The sequence below is a fragment of the Ruditapes philippinarum genome, unplaced genomic scaffold (assembly GCF_026571515.1).
Source record: "Ruditapes philippinarum isolate M1 unplaced genomic scaffold, ASM2657151v2 ctg3551_1_1_1_1, whole genome shotgun sequence".
Lineage (NCBI taxonomy): Eukaryota > Metazoa > Mollusca > Bivalvia > Venerida > Veneridae > Ruditapes > Ruditapes philippinarum.
The window spans coordinates 77,054-101,769 of NW_026856213.1; the positions used below are offsets into that span (position 1 = coordinate 77,054).

At 32.3% G+C, this 24,716-nt stretch overlaps 1 protein-coding gene and 1 long non-coding RNA gene across 2 annotated transcripts in view; one reads left to right on the top strand and one right to left on the bottom strand.

Annotated features, from left to right (window-relative positions):
* Positions 1 to 9,104, bottom strand: part of LOC132745812 (uncharacterized) — a 73,378-nt gene extending 64,274 nt beyond the window's left edge. The window contains exon 1 of the long non-coding RNA XR_009627906.1: positions 8,653 to 9,104. This is a non-coding gene — a long non-coding RNA (uncharacterized LOC132745812). The remainder of the gene's footprint in view (positions 1 to 8,652) is intronic.
* Positions 9,105 to 11,343: 2,239 nt separating this feature from the next.
* LOC132745810 (probable serine/threonine-protein kinase clkA) lies at positions 11,344 to 14,928 on the top strand. The gene is made up of 2 exons (XM_060734793.1): positions 11,344 to 11,634; positions 13,147 to 14,928. Exons 1-2 carry the CDS (start codon positions 11,619 to 11,621, stop codon positions 14,781 to 14,783), a joined length of 1,653 nt encoding a protein of 550 aa, XP_060590776.1. The 5' UTR covers positions 11,344 to 11,618; the 3' UTR covers positions 14,784 to 14,928.
* The last annotated feature ends 9,788 nt before the right edge of the window (positions 14,929 to 24,716 follow it).

Here is a 24,716-nt window from a genome sequence, read left to right on the forward strand (position 1 = left end):
CTGCAGAGTGGCCCTCTGTAAAGCAATTACCTCTTTACAACAGCCATAATTCTTTTCCCAAAAGGAAAGTTTTTCACTATCACATAATCATTATAGAAAGAAAACCTGTCATAAAGGACCAGCAGAAAGAATTTAGAAAACCTGTCATAAAGGACCATTGGAAAGAGAACCTGTCATAAAGGAAAGGCAAAAGAGATCCTGTCATAAAGGACCATAAAGGACCTGCAGAAAGAGAACCTGTCATAAAGGACCAGTATAGCTAAATATTTCCCTGTTTTATTATAACAATAGACTTACCTTTAGAGAAACATTTTACCAAATTTATTGAACAACAAATGTTATTCCTTAGACTTCCTGATTTTTGCACTCCAGCAATCATAAACTTTCTCAAAAATTGTAAACTATGCTCATAAATTGTTGTTGTTTTTTTTTCCAAGTTCTTTTTTAAGTTCTCATTTAAAATATGTATCTACAAAGAGAATAGCTGTTTCTGACAATTAGCGACTGTCAATATAAATCCCCTGGGTCTCTTTAAACCTTCTTAAATTTCTCAGCCATTTGAATATACATGTACCAAAGAAATCAGATAGTAATTTAAAGGATCATATAATGCTTCAGAATGCTTTTATTTTTAATTCTCAAATGCTTTTAATTTTTGGTGTACTTACACAGTTTTAAAAAAGTTGCTCATCGGCCAATATACCTGAACAACCTGTTTCTTCTGTTGCTTTTTGGCAATTAGTAAAATTATAGAGATTATTTTGTATGGAAGTCAAAATACTACTATAGCTGTTTACATTTTGCTAGTTTTATGACAAATAATTTTATAATTAGAGCTAATTTCCTCAGGTATCAACAAACAAGCAACTGAAATGCTTCTAATACATATACATTAGAGCCATGTCACGACAAAACCAACATAGTGCGTTTGCAACCAGCATGGATCCAGACCAGCCTGCGCATCCATGCAGTCTGATCAGGATCCATGCTGTTCGCTAACCAACTCTATTACAAGTAGAGGAACTGACAGCGAACAGCATGGATCCTGATCAGACTGCGCAGATGCGCAGGCTGGTCCGGATCCATGCTGGTCGCAAACCCATTATGTTTGTTTTGTCGTGACACGGCTCAATTTGTATAAACGGTTGTTACTCATGTTTTTCCCTTTCTAAAGAAGTAAAAATTTAATCATTTCTGAGGCATAATGTGCCTTTTATGCTATAAGAATAATGCTCAGACATAAATTTACTTTAACATATAACATGCAGACTCAATTTTATCAATATTATTTATAATCAAATCCCTTATTACTTACGAAATATTCCAAAATCAAAACAAGAGTTATTGCAATATTCTAATATCCATATAACAATTATATATTCCAATAAAATAGGTAATGCACCAACAAATTAATTGGTAAATGCCAGGTTCATGACCGTTAATTATAAACAGTTAGGAAACACCTCAATAAAGAAAATATAAGAAATCCTATATCTACCTCTGCTAACACACTGATAATTTCTTAGAACAAAACAGATTAAAATAACACAAAGACCTCTTTATTTCCTAACCAACTACAGACTGTAAAACAGCTTACATGAACTTATCCATAGCACTAATTAAATCATGTGCACAGCTTCACATTTCATGCACAAAATAGAAAACAAACCCTGGTTGACTCTATTTCATATAGAAATATATATGAGCCATGGATCTTGATCAGACTGCACGGATGCGCAGGCTGGACTGGATCCATGCTGGTTGCAAACGCACTATGTTGGTTTTGTAATGACACGGCTCATATATATATACATGTATATTCACTTTATATTCAAGCAAATCTCATAAAAAATTAATGTTGAAAAGTGGTAACCATTGAAAATTCACAAGTAGTCTAACAGCTACAATGTTTTACTACAAAAAAATTTATTATAAATTTTAAACTTCAAAATACACATGTAATATAATGCATTTAAAGATATATATCAAATAGAAAAACTTAAATATTTACTGTTTTTCAGTTCAACTACTCATCATAATAATAAAACTATGGATAATACATTTCAAGGTTGTATTTTTTGCAGACATCATTACTTTCTGCAGCCAACAAACAATATAGCAAAATGAAATCTTAGCAGGAAATACCTTAAAATTACTTCATTTCCATAATGTGAAACCGTACAATATTACAATTGAGTCTCAGTATGGTATTCCAAGAAATATCTGACATTCTGAACATAATTAATCAGAATCAATGACAAACAATGTTGACTGGACCTCTTGCGATAAAATTATTTACCCTCAATGTAACTTTTATGATGAAAATGTGGCCAATTTCTACCAAAATGCGATTAATTCCGGTCCATCATGAAGACGAAATATCATTACTATTAGTTTGGTCTTTCTTCAGGGAAAAATGATAACTTAATTTGACCGGCAGATCAGACTGTGGTGCAGTTTTGTGAGGAATTTCTGAAGAATGGTCGGAAAATAAATACAGGATACAAAGAGATGATAAGATCGGGGTATTACTGTCTATGAATGCAAGAAAAATATAATTTTGAAAACATACCAAGATAAGGCAAGATTGATATTATATTTAGTTATACTGGTATTTCAGATAAAACAAGAACTGTCGGAGGACAGTAACGCTCGACTATTCATAAAGTTGTCACAAGTGTGTATAATAATGCTTACATATATGAATACATGAAATTGTCCAAAAAGGTACAAAGGCTTATTATTAAGATGTTTTATCAAATGAATCACTGCTTTACTATTATGAATGCATAAAATTGTTCCAAAAAAAGGCACAAACCCTTCAGTAGTTATGGAGATACCAGCTTACAAGCAAAAACTTTACCTAGAATTTCTAAGCCGAAAAAAGGTGCATAATTATGAAAAGAAACAAACAAATCAGAGTTATGGGACTTGTGCCAATCATGTTAGATAATCACAGAGAACAAGTGTGTGAAGTTTCAATCCATTCCCTTCAGTAGTTCAGGGCTCGAATTTAACACTCGCAAACTCGCAAAATGCTAGTTGAAAAATGATTTTGCGAGTTAGATTTATGACTACTCGCATTTTTTTGCGAGTTGAAGTAAAAACGGAATACGCTCGTCAGGAAAATCCGAAATATAAATGGGGCGTAATATTTGCAGGTAGCCGAGTTATAAACTATGCGCGCACTTGCTGTCTGGTTTACATTTTCTATACCTTTACCTCGCTTAAATAAGTACACAAATTTAAACCAGTCCAAATGTCATTTTGTCCGTGTAAATCAAGCATGATCGGAATCAAATGTCTATATGAAAAATAACGAACTTCTTCCCACTTACCGAAGCAAATGTGACTGCCGATAACAATACTCTGAGTACAGAAGATGATTCAAGTCTATCAAAAGAAAGGCAGATCTTTAGTTAAAACGGTTAAAAAATGGGAGAAAGAACTGCACGTCAGTCTTTCGTACAAGCTCGATGACGATGGAAATGTTGCCAAAATATTTTGCGCTGATTGTTGTGCGCATAATCAAGACCAGACATCGTCGGTATGGCGACAATATTGCATTATTATATTTTTTACATGTAGATTGACATTTGATAAGATCCCTGTCCCCTAAATCAAGTTTTTAAGTAGAAAGTTACGTTGCTGATTCGTACCCTGGGCAGTTCGAACTCGTCCAAATAAATTACAATTTTAATTTTGTTAATGTAGTTAATAAAAAATTTTTAAATAAAATTCATTATTATGAAACATAATTGTAACTTATTATGGTACATGATAATTTAAACAATTAATGAATGTACACAAAAGTTTAAACAATTTTGGAATTAAAAAATCATTGTCGTAAAAAGTGCTAGTTGAATTCAGTTTTTGCTAGTTAAAAATTTGTCCACTAGCAAAAAATTGCTAGTGGCCAAAAAAGTTAAATTCGAGCCCTGGTAGTTATGGAGATACCAGCTTGCACGCAAAAACTTAACCAAAAAGTCGAAAAAGGGGCATAATTATGCCAAAAAAGCAATCAGAGTTATGGGACCTGTGTCAATCATGTAACGTAATCACAGAGAACAAGTGTAAGGTCTCAATCCATTCCCTTCAGTAGTTATGGAGATACCAGCTTACACGCAAAAACTTAACCACAGGGATGCCGACGCCAACACCCGACGCCGACAAATGGGTGACTGCATTAGCTCTATTATTCTGCAAATAGTCGAGCTAAAAATACTATTGTTATAATTGACATGAACAAAAGTAATGATGATTACTTTTTAAATATCCATTTTGGTTGCACCTAATTCATATTATTTTAGACAGTTATATATAATAAGAGCGAGCTCGACGAGCTGGCCCGAAGGGCTCTCTCACAAAGCGAGCTTTACGGTAACACTAATACATGCTAAGTGATGGTTTTGAAAACTTTCGTCCGAAGTACCGAATTGGACACATCGCAACTTTTCGAATTACAAGATAACGATAAAAGCCGCTGTACTCTGATTGAAAACGGAAGCGTAGACTGGTGTCCTTGGCACTTATATAGGAACCATAATAGAAAGGGGGAACCAGAATAAACGGAAGCAGTGTATAAAATACCAAATGACAATTTTAAAACGGAAAATGTAAAATAACAAGAACTGTCGGAGGACAGTATTGGCTCGACTATTCAAAAATTGTCACAAGGGTGTTTTATTGAGAATAATAATGCTATTTACCTATGAATACATAAAATTGACCGAAAAGGTACAAAGGCTTGTTATTAAGATGTTTTATCAAGTAAATCACTGCTTTATTATTACGAATGCATAAAAATGTCCAAAAAAAAGGCATAAACTCTTCAGTAGTTATGGAGATAACAGCTTACAAGCAAAACTTTACCATGAATTTCTAAGTTGAAAAAGGGGAAAAAAATCAGCCTAAATGCAAGATAGAATTATGGATCTTGGTCAATGACCTACAATTATGATTCTAAATGCATAAGGGAAGTTTTAAATAAATATCTTTAATAGTTATTGAGATATGTAAAACTTGCATGTAAACATTAACCAAGAGACTAAGTAGAAAAGGGGAGATGAATCAGCCTAAATGCGAGTAGAGTTATGGAACTTGGTCAGTGACATACAATTATGACTCTCCAATTATGACCCTAAGTACATGTGTAAAGTTTCAAGTAAATATCTTTGAAGACCTTTAACTTTTAACCAAAATTTCTAAGTTTCAAAGGGGCAAATAATTCTACAAATATTGCAGGCAGAGTTATGCAATTTTGCAAACTGATGTACATTGTTACTATAAAAAAGAATTTTAAATTTCAATGGAATATCTCAAGCAATAATTGAGATATTTGACTTTACAAAAAAACTTTAACCAAAATTTCTTAGTTATAAAGGGGCATAATTCTGTAAATATTATAGGCAGAGTTATCCAACTTGTCGATCTGATGTACATTGTTACTGTAAATAACTATTGTAAGTTTCAATTGAAAATCTCAAGAAATAATTGAGATATTTGACTTTACAAAAAACTTTAACCAAAATTTCTAAGTTAAAAAGGGGCATAATTCTGTCAATATTGTAGGCAGAGTTATCCAACTTGTCAATCTGATGTACATTGTTACTATAAATAAGTATTGTAAGTTTCAATTGAATATCTCAAGCAATAATTGAGATATTTGAATTTACAAAAAACTTTAACCAACGCAGACGCCGACGCGGACGCTGACGCCGACACCGACGCCGACGCGACTACAATAGCTCTCATATTCTTCGAATAGTCGAGCTAAAAATGAACGATTGTTTTAACTATCTTATGGTAAAAGAAAATCGAGCTCGCTTTGAGGCTTTGCCTTTTTCATATTAACAAGTACAGAATAAGCTTTCTAGAGATATTCCTGATTGTACTCTAATTTAATGGATAGCCAAAACAACCATGGATGCATTTGTTATTTGTTTTGATTTTATATCATGATAACGCTGTACAATCCTGCAGGATAAGAAAATCTTTCGTTTAACATTATCATGACAAAATAAATTAATGCTAACTGTTGACTAATATTTCGGTAATACAATAATACTAAGTGGCCCAAGTTGTAAATGTGCTATGTGTCTGTAAATTTGCAATGTATTTGTTAATTTGCTTAGTTTTTATTTATGTAAAATGCTTAGACTGCATGATTGTTTGTTTGCTTTGTTTTTGTGCATCCCTTTTTAGTTTGCAATGATGCTTTGATTATATGCTGTATGCTATGCTAGTTGTATCTAAGCAGTCTCAGCTCCAGATAATTTTTTTGGCCAAGGGGTTTTTACCCCTCAAAATTTAGAGTGAGGGGTAAAATGTAAAATCTGAAAAACTTAAGGGAAAAAAGCATTTTTCATTTTTTATAAACAAATTAAACTTATTGTTTTTGTTTGTTTGTTTGTTTATTTTCTTTTTTTTTAGAAAAACCTTTAAAAAATAAAATACTGATTCAATGTGAAGCAATACAAAACGTGCCCTGTAAAGTCAGACTTCCAGAGTATACTGGAACTCAAGTTTAGGATACACATCAAAATTATCAGGGCTTCCATTTTCAAAATTTGGAAGTCAAAGACTTAAAAATCTCTGATATTGGAAGTCACATAAAGAAGGAAATGTATTAGATTTTTGGAAGTCACATGCCAAAATGAAGGAGTAAATGACTCCCAAACTTCCACTAGTGGAAGCCCTGAAATTAAAATATTTTCTAGGAGTCAATATTTTTCTTTCTTTATTTCTGTTGGCATGTACCTTATCATGTGCTCCAGTCTAAACAATTATAGTTGAAATTAGAATTAAAGAAAACTAAACAAGATTTTTTATCTTTCCTTAAAAAAAGTATTGGTCTGAGAGAAAATTGTCAGTAACTGTAGACTGGGTGCGAAAATATTGAGTACAAAACTGCAGGTGAAAAACATGTTATTTTGTTCCAACAACAAAAGTGAAAGAAATTAAAACATATTTTTGTTAATACATAAGCATGTCAATAGATGCCTAAACAAACTTAATACTATGTTAACTCCTACGATAATTATCTGGCAAAAATTTATATCAATAATTTCACAGGTTGATCTACGGGAGTTACCTCCCTTCTGTACTCCCTGCTACTTTCGTTTTTAACATGCATTGTTGACAACAGAACTTTTAGTTTTCAATGCAATAAAATGGAAATATATTGTATTTTAATGCTCAAAACATCCTCTACCTGAATATCAAATGTTTACAGTTCTATTCTATTACGCTTAAATTTTGACATACAAGCGTATTTTCATTTTGTTGTGCACAAATTTTGAAAGTGATGCGTATTTTAGATTTTCTATGCGTATTTTACGCTTATACGCATGCTATCTGGAGCTCTGTCTAAGCTGTCTGATTTGTATGTTTCTAATTAAAACTCCTTATTTTCCCTTCCATTAGGCTGTGCATGCAACTTAATTTTAGATAACTTTGTTTGTTACCCTGTATGTGCTTTATCTTTTTCTTTTTTTATGCTGTTTTAGTTCTATCATAAATTTTTATGTACATTTTTATTGTAAGTAAGTCAATTTATTTTTTTTTTTTTAGTAAATCTTTAAGTATGTACATGTATAAATTCTAGATGTAAACTATTGCTAATTTAATTAATTTTTATTATAATTATTTTTATTTATTTCAAATTGCTACATGTATCATACTTAAATTGTCAACTCATTCTATTGACCTTTTCGAAAACCTAGCTAAACACCGTTTTCCGGTACGTTACCGATTTAGCTCTGGGGAATTACACCAAATGAAGAACATAACACAGTTACATGATATTTCTATTTTTCTTTCATTATTTTACCGTTTAAGGTGAAAAGAATTGATGTTATTGAAAATTATCAATATTCCTTTAATATCTATTGCAAATTTTTCAAAAAAATAAGTTGTTTAAAATGAAAATCAATAAAATTTAAACCGACGTAGTGGAATCTTCCATAATAAATAAGGTTATTTTCGGCGTAAACTTGTGTATTTACTTTATTTTTTGTATGGAATTATTCATACAATGATATTTAATTATTTTCTTATAAAGAAATAACTGTTTTATTTCAATTTAATTTTAAAAAAGGCCGAAAACATCGAGTTCGCTATTACACTCTATTAGGTGAATTCCCCAGAGCTATGTACAGAAAGTACCGGAAAACGGCGTTTAGCTAGGTTTTCGAATTCGTGAATAGTATACTACAGTCACTCATTATTTTTTAAACTGTTATAGTACCTTTAATACAATATGTACTGTGCATGTCATCATACTTTGCTTTAATTTGTCATCTTATTGTATAGTTCTTCTTAATCTTGCTACTTTTATTTCATGCCTAAAGTAGTTTTAAATGTTTTTTTTACTTTCAGATGTTATATGTTAGTAAATATGTTTTATGTCTTTGTAATTGTCGGTAAATAACTTATAAGCTAACTTATAAGGTAATGTTTCCTGTAATATGTAAACCGACTTAATATAAAGTTTCTTGTATCTTGTAATACATGTAGTATCCACAGTAATGTCACATCCGAATACACTACACCTCGTATTTACACGTCAAACGGAACTTACATTAATAACTGAATATTTACATAGAAAAACTTGTTTAAACATGGCGCGCATCTTATTCTTAGTTATCTTACTTGTTTATGACCAGCTTCCTTGGAAACACAGCGTATTCATTCGCAACAGCGAAAATCAATGTTGTTGAAACTTTCTCTTTTCTTGTTTACATAGGTGGCACAATCCACGAGAGGGCGTAACTTCCGGTTCAAGCGTTCCGCGTAATTCAAAGTCCGGTTTCATATCCGTATTTTGTCATTAATCTAGTCACAGTGATATTGTTTCACTTGATGAAACAGTTCACTCTAATTATAAATATTTTCTACACTATAATCTATCTTTCTAGAGCTAGATCTATATAATGCATTAATTAGTCCCTTTCGCAAGAGTAGATCTAACCATGCACGAATTTAATAATCAACTAGATCTAGTTTTGTAATTTTTGTTCTAGATCTATAGAGTCTATATTATCTAGAGCGGATGAGTCTTATCCAGGATATTGTGTTTTCCGGATTCTTCTTTTTTATTTAATTTAATTTTGTTTAAACAAAACGCATAAGTTAAAACTTCCTGTTTTCAACGTTTCAACCGCGGCACGTGCAAAAACATCAGTGAAAAAGTTAGCACTAATAGCATTAGGCCTATCAGGACAATCGAAAAGTTCGGATATTGAGGAAAATCGTTATTGCAAAAAGAATTTGGACCCTTTAAAACTTCCTAAATGTGAACTGACAATGAAATTTCACTTCTGCCTGGGACAGAAAGATACACTAAAAAGTTAGATCTACATTAGGCTATAAATCTCAGCTTCTGCAATAAGCTAGTTTAGCTACCAATGAGATCTAAACATTTAAAACCTATGCTCATATTCATCATGGTCCTTTTCTACAATGTATATGTGTCTCGAATTTACCGCTGAGTATTTTACAAATGACAAGGAGAAAGAATTATATCTAAAAAGTGCGACAACAAAGAAAAAAAAGACTAAAATATAAATGACGGAATTACATATAGATCATCATCTAGGGCTACATTATTTTTAGTAAAACAACAAATGAAAGTTGATCTTTTAATTCAATCCATATAGATCTAGATCTTATACTAGATCTATTCAATGAATTAGGTTTTTAAAACATCATATTTTAGCAAAACAACATAAATTTCGTTCTTTTAATTGTGTTGTGTAAATAAAGTGTGACCATTATTAAAACAACAAGGTAATTGTAAATATTAGCAACCCGCGAACGAAACTAAACCGAGGCAGGAATTTTATTATGTGATTTTCACTAGTATTTTATCAAGGGAGACAACTAGAACATTACGTTTTCTTAAGTCTATATAGATTACTCGCCCCTTGGGAATATTGCAACAAAAAATATTGGCCGGGTTATATTTATTTTCAGGATGATAGATCTAAATAGCACCATGTGACGTCACATTAGGCTATATTGTAAAAAAAGTTAACAAAGCTGACATTTTTAACCCTTTTAAAACATTTAAGGAAATGTGGAAACGAGTCAATGAACAGTAAGTCTTTAGCAATCAAAAATCAAATTGTCCTTATTTGCGTAATATATAAATGATATAAATATACCAACCCAGTCTATAACCTACCTGTAGTAATCAGTGAATTTAAGATATACGGTGCGGGATTCCAGAGACTGTTTGAAGTGAAGAAAGTCTTGAATGGAAGCGTCTAAATAAATTAAAAAAAATAGGTCAATGATGACATCTGCCAGTGCCATATTAGATTTAGATTTTTGTATGGTGAATATTTCTGTAGTGTAAACGTTCCGTTTCTAATTAAGTCAGTTAAGCTTTGATCATCATTTAGCCAGTATAATGCAAGTACAAATCCACTTTATTAGGACCGTTAGTTAATGGTGTTTTATGTGCACTTTGTTTCGTCTTAAGTCCATCCGTAAACATTCTTGTTGCAACAAACTCAGTAGTTTAGAGCGATGTGTCTAAGAATGTAGCACGGTATAAGTTCACGCAGTGACCAAAGCGGACTAATTCATAAAAAAATCCCTGTAAAATCATGTTTTTGAATGCGGGTCGAATGTATACAGGAAGAAAAGAAGAGAGAAGTAGGAAAACATTGCAAACTTTTATTATCAATTTTTTCTTATGGGGAAGCAAAACCTTGGTTATCGATTACCCAGTCAAACCAAATCATATGCCGGGACAAAAAAGAAGAAACAGTAAATTAAGAGCTAAGCTATCGCTCTGAAGTAAACAGTTATTTGCATTTTAACCATCTAAGCCGTGGCCTGAAGACATATACATGCATTTAAGACATACTGTGGCAATCAGATCAGCAAATCCTCTAGCCAATGCATCCGTTGTTTACAGTTACAGCATCTGCAATTATGAACAATAGTCGAAAATAAAATTAGTTTGACCCTTCTTATATTTAAATTTTAACACTTAAAGCTGACATCAGACAGACATATTAATCAAAGAAAGATAAGAAACTGTTTATTTACTGACAAGTATTTCTTAATTTCATTTAATTCAATACATGTATTCTGATTGTTATAAGTGCCTTTATTCTTTGCAGTTTTTCGGCCTACAGGTACTTTTTCAAAAGTCTTAACCCATTGATTTCTTTTTGTATTTAGCTGTTTTATGATATTTTGTAACATGGTCTTAAGAATTATTGTTAACAATATACAATATGGAGTGATATTATCTATGTACATATGAACGCTACCGAAACATTTTTATTCCTTTTATTGTTTCATTGAAATGATTATGTAAGGAAATATCGAAATATCAATGTAATTAGCACTCTCATATTAAAGAACAAACGTGCTTTCTTGGCATTATTAGGTTTCTTTTATGATACAGTTATAAATGTCATGGTATTTCCAAGAATGAATTAACACTTATAAGTTGTTAAATTACGCGTCTTCATGCAATAGCACTCACTCGGAAATTTCCGTGAAACTTCAGTTAAGAATAAGTTATCAATGATGAATAACAACTAACAAATGGTATTTAGTAATAGTAGGAGTTGCTGTAACGACAGAATTGTTTTGCGATGAAGATCATATTAAGTAAGTGTTATGTGTACATTATTTAAAAATTTTATTGTTCAGAAAACGCTGGATTATTTCACTACGCCAATTCGTAACTATTTTTTATGCACGGATATTACAAACAAATAGGATTACGTTAGCGGTATATGTCTTATATTTCATCTAACATACATACATATTAAATCATAAATAAAACGATTACGTTATGGAAGTGTTTGTTGGTCACATAAGAGAATTCGCGTTGTGTTTGTTTATTTTGGAAAATATGTGTTTTTAATTTGTTTGGGTCGTCAGAAAAATTCAGGGGAGATCGCTGCGTAAATGGTCAAATGACAGGCGGATTAATTTTCAAGCAAAAAGGTTTTCGAATGGTCGAATATTTATAATATTGTTTTATTCTTTATAGATATACATGCTTATAGTAAGCTCCATGATTATTTACATCTGTGTTAAACAAAGTTAGTGTCGTTATAAACTTCAGGACATTAACATAGCACTTCACCGTGGCCGAGGGGTTTGCGCGGTCGCTTAGGAAGGACTGGAGTTCAAATCCCAGTTAAGGCAACTCATTTTTTTTTTCAAATTGTTTAAGTCAAATAAATATTGAATAGAATATCAGTTTTGCAATTAGTGTTAAAGCCAATTTACTACAATTAAAACGCTGGAAAGCATTGGTAGCACTATACAAAAACAAATTGGTTTATAATATTAAAACCTTCACCTTTCTGACATTCTGAGACCCAAACAAATTCAGCGCCTTCTGTGCTTTGATTTGTAAACCTTTTCATTTCTTCATAATATTCAATACATTTTTTACTGTTGAAAAAAAAATACTCTGACTGCTTACTGCAGTAGCATTCTGATCCACTTATTTTAGATGAATGACAAAACAGTCTGTTTAATAGTGATCATCATTAAAGTACCCAAACAAATGATTTTTAATTTAATTTTTGAAAGGTATGGTTCTTTTCCTACTCTCATTTCATTTCGATTATGTACTGTATGAAGTAATTTATGAAAGATCCGTTTATTCATAATGAGATTGGTTATATTTATGTTTTGCTTGCCATTTAAGATACGATATCTGAGTGATTTAAATACACTATTTTTGTGCTTTGCTTTCGAATATTATCTTTAAAAAAACCTTTAAATATTGACTCCTTTTAAATGAGAGATGAAGCGAATTGCATTAGGGACTCCTAGTACATGAACATCGCAAACGAACACTCTAATTAAAGGCAGCATTTACAATTTTAAAGGGACTCCACTGAGGTTTTTTGACATGACGGGACTGGAAATATTTTTTTTTGAGATTATTACTCCATTTGAGGTAGATCTATACTAATATCTTGTGTGCAAATTTTCAGGTCATTAGCTCACTCCGTTTCTCCAGAATAATTATGTTTTTAGGCTTATAAACCTCAGTGGAGTCCCTTTAACGTAGCCTACTGGGTAATCTATAAATTTATTAATCTCTATAAAAGATCGAAAAGATGTGTATTTTTTGTTATTTTCTTCATTTTTTTCCAGACATTACTGTGCTTTTGTTGATGATCACAAGCTGTGCGTCAGCGCGGTATATCAATGCTGAGCAACTGACATATGCCGAAAATCGAACTGATAGCAAAAGAATTGAGCATGTTAGTGTAATTAACGTGGACAATGAAGATTTGAGCAAAGAATTAGAAGATTTGAGCAAACGTGGCAATTCCATTATTCAAGACGCAGCTGTAGATTATTCTCAAAATACTGAAGAAGACAAGAAAAGAACGATAATCAGGCAACTAATGTTCATAATAGACAACTATCAAACGACCATCGACGAAAACGTTATGCAGGAGTACAAAAATATTTCAGAGGTTGCTGCAATAACGACAGTAGAAAATAATGAAGTGCTGAACGAAAGCAACAATATGCCCAAACTCACAGACCAAGTGTCTGATATTATACAGAACATGGTCATAGAAAGAGATTATCTTACACAGAATAAAACAGACATTTTACAAAGTGGAAGAAAAAACTGCAAAAATAAAAACTGCAAATCTCAGTACATTAAACATGAAGATATTCCAGTCCCAACTGACTTACCGAAAGGCAAGAATTTTACAAGAGGAAATAGTCAAGAAAATCTGCAAAAAATTACAAAGATTACAGTTAAAGAATTAACTGATCGGCAAATGGGCAGAAACAATGAAATGCAATCCAAAGCTTCTAATCAATCGAACAGAAACTTTAATTCACAAGACTCATTTTACAACAAAAATGATTCATCAAACAAGGGTGAAATATTACAAGGTAATAGAAACAGAAATGAGAAATCATTTAATACATATACTAGATCTTCAGACATGGATAGCGTAACAGATGTCACTGATAGCAGAAATAAAATACCGAAAAATATTAATTATCTTGAATCGTCCAAAGCCAGTGAAAGCAAGAATAAACAGTTATACGACATAAAAAACCTGTCTAAAACTATAGATAAATCAACAAATGAAAACGAAAACACATCCGCGCTTCTGAGCGATAAGAATGAACTATCTAAAAATACCAAAGAATATGATTCACAAAAAGGAAAAGTATCAAATGGCACCTACCAAACAGAGGAAAATGGACTTCAGGAAGAATATTTAATGACTACAGGCAGCGGAGAAAATGGCTCATTTCAAAGTCAAAATGAGGTTTCTCAATGTAATGTTACGATGACCAATTTCGAACATTGTATGACGGAAGACAATAATAGAAATGACCATGATAGTAATAGTAGTGTTATAAGTAACACTGATGTATCTACAAATTGTGGGAGCAAAACTCAAGGAAGTAGACCATGTGTAGACCAGAACAGGAAAGACGAATGGTATCAACGTAATACAGATAAAGGTTTACCAAGAAATAATAATAGTAAGATTCCAAAAGATAAAACTAAATCGGGAAGCGAAACAGATGACATGCGTACTTATATATTTCTAAGCAGGGACAACTTAAACAACAATATGAAGAAGACCAATAAATACCACGTGGAGATAGACAAAGATCTAGGCAAAAGTTATACAGGTAACCAATTGTTTTCGGACAAGAAAACGCAAAGTATGAATCACAAAAGAAATTATAAAGGACCAATATGGGATAATGTCCCATTTGGCAAATCAAGATATGGGATAGAGTAAAAAGCATTATTCGGGTTCGCTGGAAGTGTGGAAGTCAGAATAGTACGGATAATATTTGCAATTATACTAATGAGTATATTGACAAATCACAACTAAACAGATAATAAAGGACTTGTCTTATGTATGTCTCATGTATGTCTATATAAAGAAAAATTATTATAATAGATTTAGTAGTTGTAAATTTGTAGAACTTGTGTAGAGTACCAACAGCAACATGCAACTAATGATGTAAATATACATATGAAACGTTTGAAATATGTCAGGGTATACTAGTACTTAATATGATGTCCGCAAAAGCTTATTACAGTATCTACCGTTTTAATTGATATACAAATCGTCCATGTTGTATTTCAATAATTTCATGTAACATTTGATTTATTATGGCAATGGTTAAGTTAGTCAAATGATATATAGTTTCTCCATTAGTTTAATCTCCTTGGTTTCTATCTACCTTTTTCTACATATGTCATATTTTCTGTATGTCTACTTTCTTGAATTAGTTTCTCTTATTTTACTTATTTTATTTCAAATTGATGGAGATTAACTTGTGCAAAATTATTTTAAGTTCGGGCGGGATATTTTTGTTCAGCAGCCATTTTCCATGACTTTGTGGGGCAGCCATCGTATATATGTATTATTGATTTGTTTTCCGCCCCCCCCCCCCGTGCCCCCCCCCCGTGTCTTTGTGTCCAGTTTCTGTTTGTTGTCCTACCAGACGCCTGTCCAGTAGTCTTGCTTGTGTGACTGGACATCATTGATACAAAATTAAGTTCTAGTCGATTGTAGAAAAATAAGACATTCGCGAAGAATTTCGACCCTCTTGTCGTTAATTGCCAAGAGAAATGTCCCCTCTACAAAAGTTTTGGTTGAGCTGCTGGAAAAATGACAAAAATGCAAGTAGCATGTGTCGTATTATGACTTATTTTGGTGAAGTTTTCTTCCTTTTTTTGTGTGCTTTTTTATTTTCATCATTTGAAATCTAATAATTCGATGACTTTGTTGTTCAGTGTTGTTGTATTTTTCTGGTCCTCCGAGATCATGCCAGCACTGTTAAAAATTGAGTATCGCTCAAGCTGGTGCTACGGTGCGTGAGGGATGTTGCACTTATTAATTATCCCTTATGTACAGACTCAATCATGTGAATGCGGAATTTTGTAAAGAAACACATTTTTACATACATTTCAGAAATCTATTTTCTCTATCTTATCTTTTCTTAATGACACACATAAGCAACATACTTTTATTAACAAGGCAAAGATGTTATAGTATACAACGGATGTGTTCACTTCAAGAATACATTTTCAGTTGTGCAAAAAATGTTGACATCAGATTACACTGTTTAAATGATTGTAGCAATAAGGCCAGGAATAAAAATCACCGATTTTGCTGAAAAGCACAAGCACTATTCACTTAATCATACTCGTATATCTCAATCACCTGTTTTATTGTTAACTAGACACAGTTTCAATGACGTCCTTGCTGTATTTCATGATGAAATTGGCCCCCTCTCTCATTCTCCTCTCTCAATTCATAAGTAACCCGGCTTCGGATCGTGACATTGGTTCCCATTTTAGTTACTCTTCTTCGACAGAAATACATCTATTTCGATTTGTCTTTGAGCTGGGCAATGTTTCTCAAGCTGTGGTCTTCATTTTGAAGGTCATCTATGTGATCGTTCTTTATATCATTGTATTTTATCAGCTTTTTAAAATATGTGTACGTTTCAGTTCTTCATAATTGTCATGCAGTTTCTGAAATTCTGATGCAAGTCTATCCATCAGCCCTATTTTTTTCTTTAAGTAAGTTGTTTTCTTGTGCATTTGCATTATCATTTTTGGGTCGTCAGACCAAACAAATAATGGTAGCGAAATTTCAGACCCTAATCTTCTTATTTGCAAATGCCGAAAGTAGTCCAAACTCCTCGAAGCGGCTACTTCCCTTCATATGTACATTAACGCCGAAACATTAAGGGGAGATCACTGCCACGGGGGGGGGATCATGTGACTTTGTTTGTAATACCCACGAGAAAATGGCGACTGCTGAGTCCCGGTAAGTTCCTTATAATGTTTAATTAAGGTGACAAACGTTTCTTTAATCAAAACAAAACCTAGGGTATCATATGCGCGGTAATTTTCTTCAAATGACAATACAATGTGCATTATCCTACGTTTTGTAGTTTTTGAGAACATTGTTTGAATTGTGTGAAAATTGCACAGCCAGCGATAGTAATTCGCACGAAGCGATATAACTTGGTACCAAAATAAATGAAAATAAGCCTTCTTTTTGCACTTAAAATAGATAAATACAGAATCTTCACATCTTAAGACACCAAATCAATCATTTTATTGAAATCTGTTCTTGTAGAATTCCATATAAAATTTTGTTCGAAGGTCTGTAGCCTACAAATGTTCTTTGCAAGTGTATAGTAAGTAAAACGAACAATTTCTGTATAGTAAGTTGCTAGAAAACAAAATAGTAAGTTTCACGCACAGTTTCCAACAGCTTACTAAAATGTGACGAAACTATCTTATAATTCTTTTGGTGTGTGTTCCGTCTACGGTGACAGAGAAACAAATATCGAGAAAGTATTTTGATAATTATTCATATTATTTTATAATACATGTATTCATATATTCATATTATTTCATAAAAGATTACTCATTTAATTAAAAAAAAAATGAGACATTGACATTGATACTCAACAATGTACGTTACACCTGGCCCTTTTTCACGTGAGACTGGACCCACATCCGTTATCTGTAGAACAAGATATATAAAGATATATACTGTGCAGAAGGAAATATTACAACGCCACAATTACTTTTCAGTATCTGCAATTTGGACCAAAAACACAAAGGAGAAGACATTTGCCATATCACATTGATATTTAATGCCATCATAGAACTGGTATACAAAGTTCTTTTTATTAAATTTATTCTTTATACACTGGCAGATTTTATAAATAAACCCAAGAAGTTTTGTTAAAACGTTATGTATTACTATTCGCTTATTTTTTTACCATGTGCAAATGTGTTGCCTCGTATACTCTTACTTTTTGTTTGTGATAGAGTAAGTAAATAAGATATTCAGGGTGTGTATGGCCGAGTGGTTAAAGTCCCTGATTTTTATACACATGATTCTCACTGCCCACCAGCGTCCTTGAATTCTTTCATCAAACTAGCTAACAAAACGCCAGTGCTTTAACTCAGGTGTCTTGACATTGACGGTATGATTTGAAACCCAGCATCTAAGATTGTTTAATGTATTTTTTTTACTCAACTTGCATTCACTTTAAAAAGTGTAAATATCTTTGACCGTTTGATTTAAAATATTCGTTTTTCTTTAAAGGTCCATTATGCCTCTGAAATGCTATCATTTTTATTAAAAAAAAACTGTTTAATTTTGGCATCTTGTTACAGTTTCCGAAAACATACTCATTTGCTAGATTCTCAAACTATCTTTTGCATCTTTGGTTCTGTTGGTAATTTGGTATACCTTTAGTGAATAAGTATTTTGTATGGAAGTCAAATACTACTTTCTTTACATTTTGCTACTTTTACGACACATCACTTAATGTGCAGCGCTACCTTTTTCAGTTGTAATAAAATACTATCATGCGTTTTATCCATTATTTAAACATTATCAAACACATGTTTGACATTTCTGAAGAATTAAAGCAATATGGATTTCTGAGGCACAATGTGCCTTTAACCATAACTTGAATCACAGTGTCATTGTTTTTTGTTGTTTTGTTGTTGTTGCTTTTGTTTTTGATTTTTGTTGTTTTTGTTTTTTTTTGTATTGTTTTTTTTTTGTAAGAAGTTATTTTGTTCTTGCGAATTCTTCAATATATTTTCATATATTAAGTAACATAGTGACTAAAGGTAACAAATACCGACATATAAAAACATCAGCATTCAGTTAATAAACATCGCCATACCAAATAACAAGCAGTTATGTTTGTTCATCTTTTTTCTAATTACAGTAAAATGAGGGCCAAGACACACCTGAAACTGCAGAGGTCAAAGAACTACTATCGCAATAGAAAAATAACACTGATCCATGTAATATCAAATCCCATCAAAAGTTCATTTGATATATTATAAAAATAACCAATTAAGCATTCGTTCTGTAGACAAAAAGTGAAATATTTGATCTTGAATAATTGAAATAAGCATTTTCTATATCTTTACACATGAACTTTAACTTTCTTATTATGTATATGTATGCTAATGGAAACTGTGCGTGAAACTTACTATTTTGTTTTCGTGCAACTTACTATCCAGAAATTGTTCGTTTTACTTACTATACACTTGCAAAGAACATTTGTAGGCTACAGACCTTCAAAAATATATTTTACATGAACTTCTACGATAACAGATGTCAATAAAATGATTGATCTTGTGACTTAAGTGCAGAAAGTAAGCTTATTTTCATTTATTTTGGTACCAAATTATATCGGTTCGTGTGAATTACTATCGCTGAATGTGCAATTTTCACACAATTCAAACAATGTTCTCAAAAACTACAAAACGTAGGATAATGCACTTTGTATTGTCATTTGAAGAAAATTACCGCGCATATGATACACTAGGTTTTGTTTTGATTTAACAAATGTTTGTCACCTTAATTTAACATAATAAGGTACTTACCGGGGCTCAGCAGTCACTATTTTCTCGTGGGTATTACTATACAAAGTCACGTGATTCCCCCCTGTGACTGCGTAAAGATTGTCAAATGACAGGCGCATTAATTTTCGTAACGAGAAAAAAAGTTCCCGATTGGTCGAAGATTTCTAATATTGTGTTATTTTTATAGATATACATGCTTATATTCAGCTCCATGATTACTGTCTTCAGTGTAAAACAACAGGTTTGCCGTGAACAAAATATATCGAAATTAATAAGGGTTACAAACTCTAATTAAGAATAATATGGTATTCTTCAGGCTGTTATCTTAAAACTCCTCGTTGTCGAGGGGTTACACGTTCGCTTTAGAAGCGAGAGGTCCGGTGTTCAAATCCCAGTTCAGGCAACTCATGTTTTTTCTTGTTTGTTTGTTTTCTTTTAATTGATCAGGCCAAATAAACATTGAATTGAATATCAGTGTTGCAATTAGTCTTATGGCCAATTTAATATAGTTATAACACAGAATTTGGTGACACTTTACAAACAAATTGGTTTATAATCTCACAACCTTCACCTTTCTGACATTTTGAGACCCAAACAAATTCAGCACCTTCTGTGCTTTGATTTACTTTTGTTTTTATTATTCTTTTTATTTTTGGGGAGGCTATGCCGACCCAATGTTAATAACCGTCCGTCAAATCTTACTGCCGCGGTAATCAGGTCAAAAAATAGTACCTTGATTTTTTTCTAAGCTGACTCATCACTCATCACAGACATTTACAATATGAAAATATTTTCATTCTTTAATTTCATATCTGCAATTTGTAAAGATAATAATTCTCTGAAAAAATCTTGATTTTTGTTTAAATCACTACTCCGTGACGTCATACTGCCGCGGTAATCAGGTTTAGGCATACGTACGTCTGTAATAAATAGTTCTGGTATGAAAACCCTTCAAAATAATAACTTTTATCAATATTTTTTTAACAAAAAGCATAAATGAAAATTTATAAGTAAATGCTTTAATTTAGTGGCACATATTCTTTATTATTTTTGATAACAATTTTTTTTCAATTACTACGCAGCGACCAACTGTTTATGACGGGTCATTAACTAGAACGTTGCAACACCGTATTCTCAATATCATGCATGTTCTTTTGTTGTTATAAACCATTAATAGTCCTTAATATTTTTTAAAGACAAATAATTGTAAACTGTCGCTTACATCAGAGACATGGATCATGCTTGCGTGATAACTAAGGAAAACTAACTTATTAGTACACCCCAGGAGGCTGTACGCGGAAAACGCTCATAAACCGCTATATCATATAGCTGTTAGTAAATATTTTGCATACATTTAACTAAAAATTCACTGATGGTGATGAACATATAGTTTGAAAACATTATATTCTTGAACCATTATCGCCGAAAAAAAAACTATTTAACTACAAAACCCCTAAGGACCCTCCGACAAAATTCCAGCACAATATTACATTTTACATTAGCAAAATAAAAAAAGCAATACTTATATTTTCATCTTACATAATTCATTAATCAAACTTTTAACATAAAAGTATCTTTTAAAAATATGTCTGGCAATGGACAGATCCCTACTCTGATCTTTTATTTGTATAGGAATAAATTTAAACATGTGCTCTTTTGTTTAGGAATATTTTGTAGTGAAAGTCTTATATATTCACTAATCTCATAATTAGAATTAGGCAGGTCAGGGATTTATACAACCAGTTGTTTAGTTAACTATGCTCATTTTAATCCCAATAGAAACATTCAAATATTTGGGGTAAAAAACATGACCAAAGTACCTAGCTAGTAGTCGTTTACCCGGTGGTGATCCCATTAAACTGATTATAGATTCGAATTGATTAGAAAACACAAATAGAAACATGTGTTTCCGTACAACAAAAATCGGAAGTAAAGTGAACAGTTAATTGACAGAAATATGTGGTCAAATATGTTTTAACAAGGAAATAATTATTTCAGAGAAAGACGCAAAGATCAGTATGACCCCGTATTGTGTAATTAGAAAGTTTATTCAATTCTAGGGCAACGCATCATAATTTGATAGTCCATGTGTAATAAAATTCAAATTTTCAATACAGATTATGAGATACATAAAAAATATTAAAGAATAAGAAGCTTTAATTAAAAAACAAAAAAAAAAAAAAAAACAAAAAAACTGCATACATATACAAATTACTTACAGTCGAGCATCGGGAAGTCATTAACATATCTTACGAAACTTTAATTTGAAAACGATATTTGCGCGCGCTGAAGTGATTAATGTTTATTTGAAAAAAAAAAAAAAAAAGAACTTATATGTTTGTGTTCTAAAAATAATCGGCGGCATAAGAGGAATTTCTTATTCATTTTACAACACTTGAAAAATTACTACAGAAAATGTGTTGTTGTTTTTTTGTTTTGTTTTCAACAAAAGTGTGTGTGTTTTAAGTTTATTTATACTCGGCGCCGGAATAACCATATGTCCGAGATTATAGCATCTGGGACGTCTTTTTCCAGAAGATTCCTCCTGGAAGCCCATTCTTCGTTCTTTGGTGGTAAAGGAGGCGACAATACCGTCAAGGCATCAACTTTCTGACTGACGACAACAAAAACGGCATCTATTAGCGCCAAACCTAACAGAGTAAGTCACGACAGGTCAACCAATCACCTCTGGTACTTATGATGACTTGACTATGACCTTCCGTGTGCCTTCTCCGCGACGTGCACGCCTCTGGAGGGATTTGGAGAAGTTTCAACAAAAACTTCCAAAACACGCCATTTATAACACCATTCATAGCACTGACGGCTTCGATGTTCTCATCTATTTGCGGGAAATGGTCGACTTCTTCTTCTTCTAGTTTATGCTTAATGAGGGTCCATCCGCCCTTTCGGGCACAAAATGCAGCTTGCGCTGTTGAGTACGGACCCCGGACATGTCACCAGTCATGTCCTTAAAGAGTTAATTTTGAAGCACAAAATGGTGATAATTTACCTCCATGCAATTTCCACGGAGTATTAGCCAAAGATATGAATTTTGAGCCAAAAGTAGGTCACTCTACGGCGGTCAATGAGAACCTAAATGTACAGTAACCTGTGACAATAGGAAAGGTGTTTAGCCCTGAAAAGGGCTGTTGGTGCCAGCTATAGGCCTGCCTTACAAGCCGTCTATCTGTACTAGGGGCTCACGCACCCTAGTACACCATCCTTGTCGTCTCAGCCTACTTTGTAGGGCCACTCCCCTCGGCATTAGTCAGGACACCGGCAGCTAACTTAACGAAGCAGCCGCCTTAAACGATTATAACTCGAACTTCCATCATCTGCCGATGCCCTGTGCCTTCTCAGCGACGTGCACGCTCCGAGGGGATGTGAGAAGGGAAATGGTCGACAGGGAAAACCCTCCGTAATAACCGCACACCCTGTTAACAACAGATTTTCCTCAGTATATATTTCAAGCTAGTGAGGTTTAAAAATACACGTAGAATCTATTGATTAACTACCATAAGTTGGTTGAGTGTTGGCGGTAAGAAAAGAAGATATAACTTCCTGATCAATTTTCACTTAGGTTGATTCAGTTTTGAATAAGCTTTGCAGATATGTATTTTTTCAAGAAATATTTAGCTTTAATATTATCCGACGCCGTCAGTAATGAAATGGGAATAATTTTCTGAAACGTGATTTTATTCGAGATTTGCTTCTGGAGAAGACAACCTTCTGTCCGTAGAGCATGAATATTAGGACTCATCACAAGACAGTATCTTATTGATCTCAATTATGGTACATCTAAATGTGTATAATTTTTATGTTCAATAAAAATGTTGCATCACTTGCAGTTGTTATTATCATTCAATAATATTAAAATGACATAAAGTATTTATGATGAACAGTCCTAGAATATTTTGATAAGGAACCGTCAGTTGTAAAATGTTATTGTTATCTGATAATGAACAGTCGTCATACTTGCTGGTATGTCATTTATTATTGACAGTTTAGGTTTTTCAAAATTTGCATGATTAACAGTCCGAATGTAGACCTCAATGAAATGTTCTGGAATATTAACAAAATGAATAGTCAACCACATTAACCATATATATGAATGGTTGAACACAACAGTAAGGATAAATAGCGCAATGTGCATATCTTTTTATTTTGGTAGCATATTTTAAGCAAAAAGAAAAGAAACTATAAGTCTGAAACATTCTCTCATAGCCTCCCCATCAGTACATTCAGTGCTTTGATTGATTAACATCAGTAACATGTTTTAGCGTTTGAAATTATTTGTTGTCCAATAGGATTGCAGTATTTCAAATAAATCGTCACACACTTGCTTTGGTAAATCGGCAAACTGTTAACCAGTCTAGTAAATCGACCGTTTGCAAAAATGATTTAAAACACTAAGCCGGTTAAAATTTATAAGTACGTATTTACAAAATTAAATTGGTCGCGCGGCTGCATAACAGAAAGCATAAGTACAAATACACATTGGAATATCTAAGTCAACCAATCTACCGTAAACGCTTTAACAAGATTATTTATGTATACAATTATAATAAAATACAATGTACAATATTTTATTTCACATTAAACTACATATAGCATAGAGACATTATTATATAAATACCTATGGATAAACTGAACCTGACCTGTCTTATCCTAATTGTCAGATTAGTGGGTACAATAAGAATTGCACCAACAAAAGAGCACATGTCAATGTTTGTGGTTAAATCTATTGTTATTCATTTATCTATTATTATTTTACATGTCGATAGCCAATAAATTTTGAAACCTTTGTTATTCAAATAAAAGGTCGGAGTAGGAATCTATCAATTTTAGACATTTCAATACCACGAATACACTATCAGTAACTATAAGCTGTCAAGAATTAACAGAGTTTCAGTAAATACTTTAAGTAAGAAGAAGACATTGTTCATTGGATTATTCCAAATTTCATCACACGAAATTAAATTTGATTGGTTAAAAAGTAACTAACGAAATTAAGGGTCACGTGATGTACACTAAAATTGATTGTTCTATTATTGTTTTAGATGTTATTCTCTAAAGAGGCATAGTTTGTAAAAATAATTGCAAAATAAACTGAGGAAAACGCACATCTTTTTATTTTAGGGAAGTTAAATATTTTTAAAATATTAAGATATTGTTGTACTTTGTAATTTTTTGGTGTTGTAACTTACGTTCTAACTTGATTAAATAAATTACGTTCTTAGATAATAATTAAGGGTCTCACTAGTCGCAATTGTTTCAACTTTTTGTCCAATTGGTCGATCAG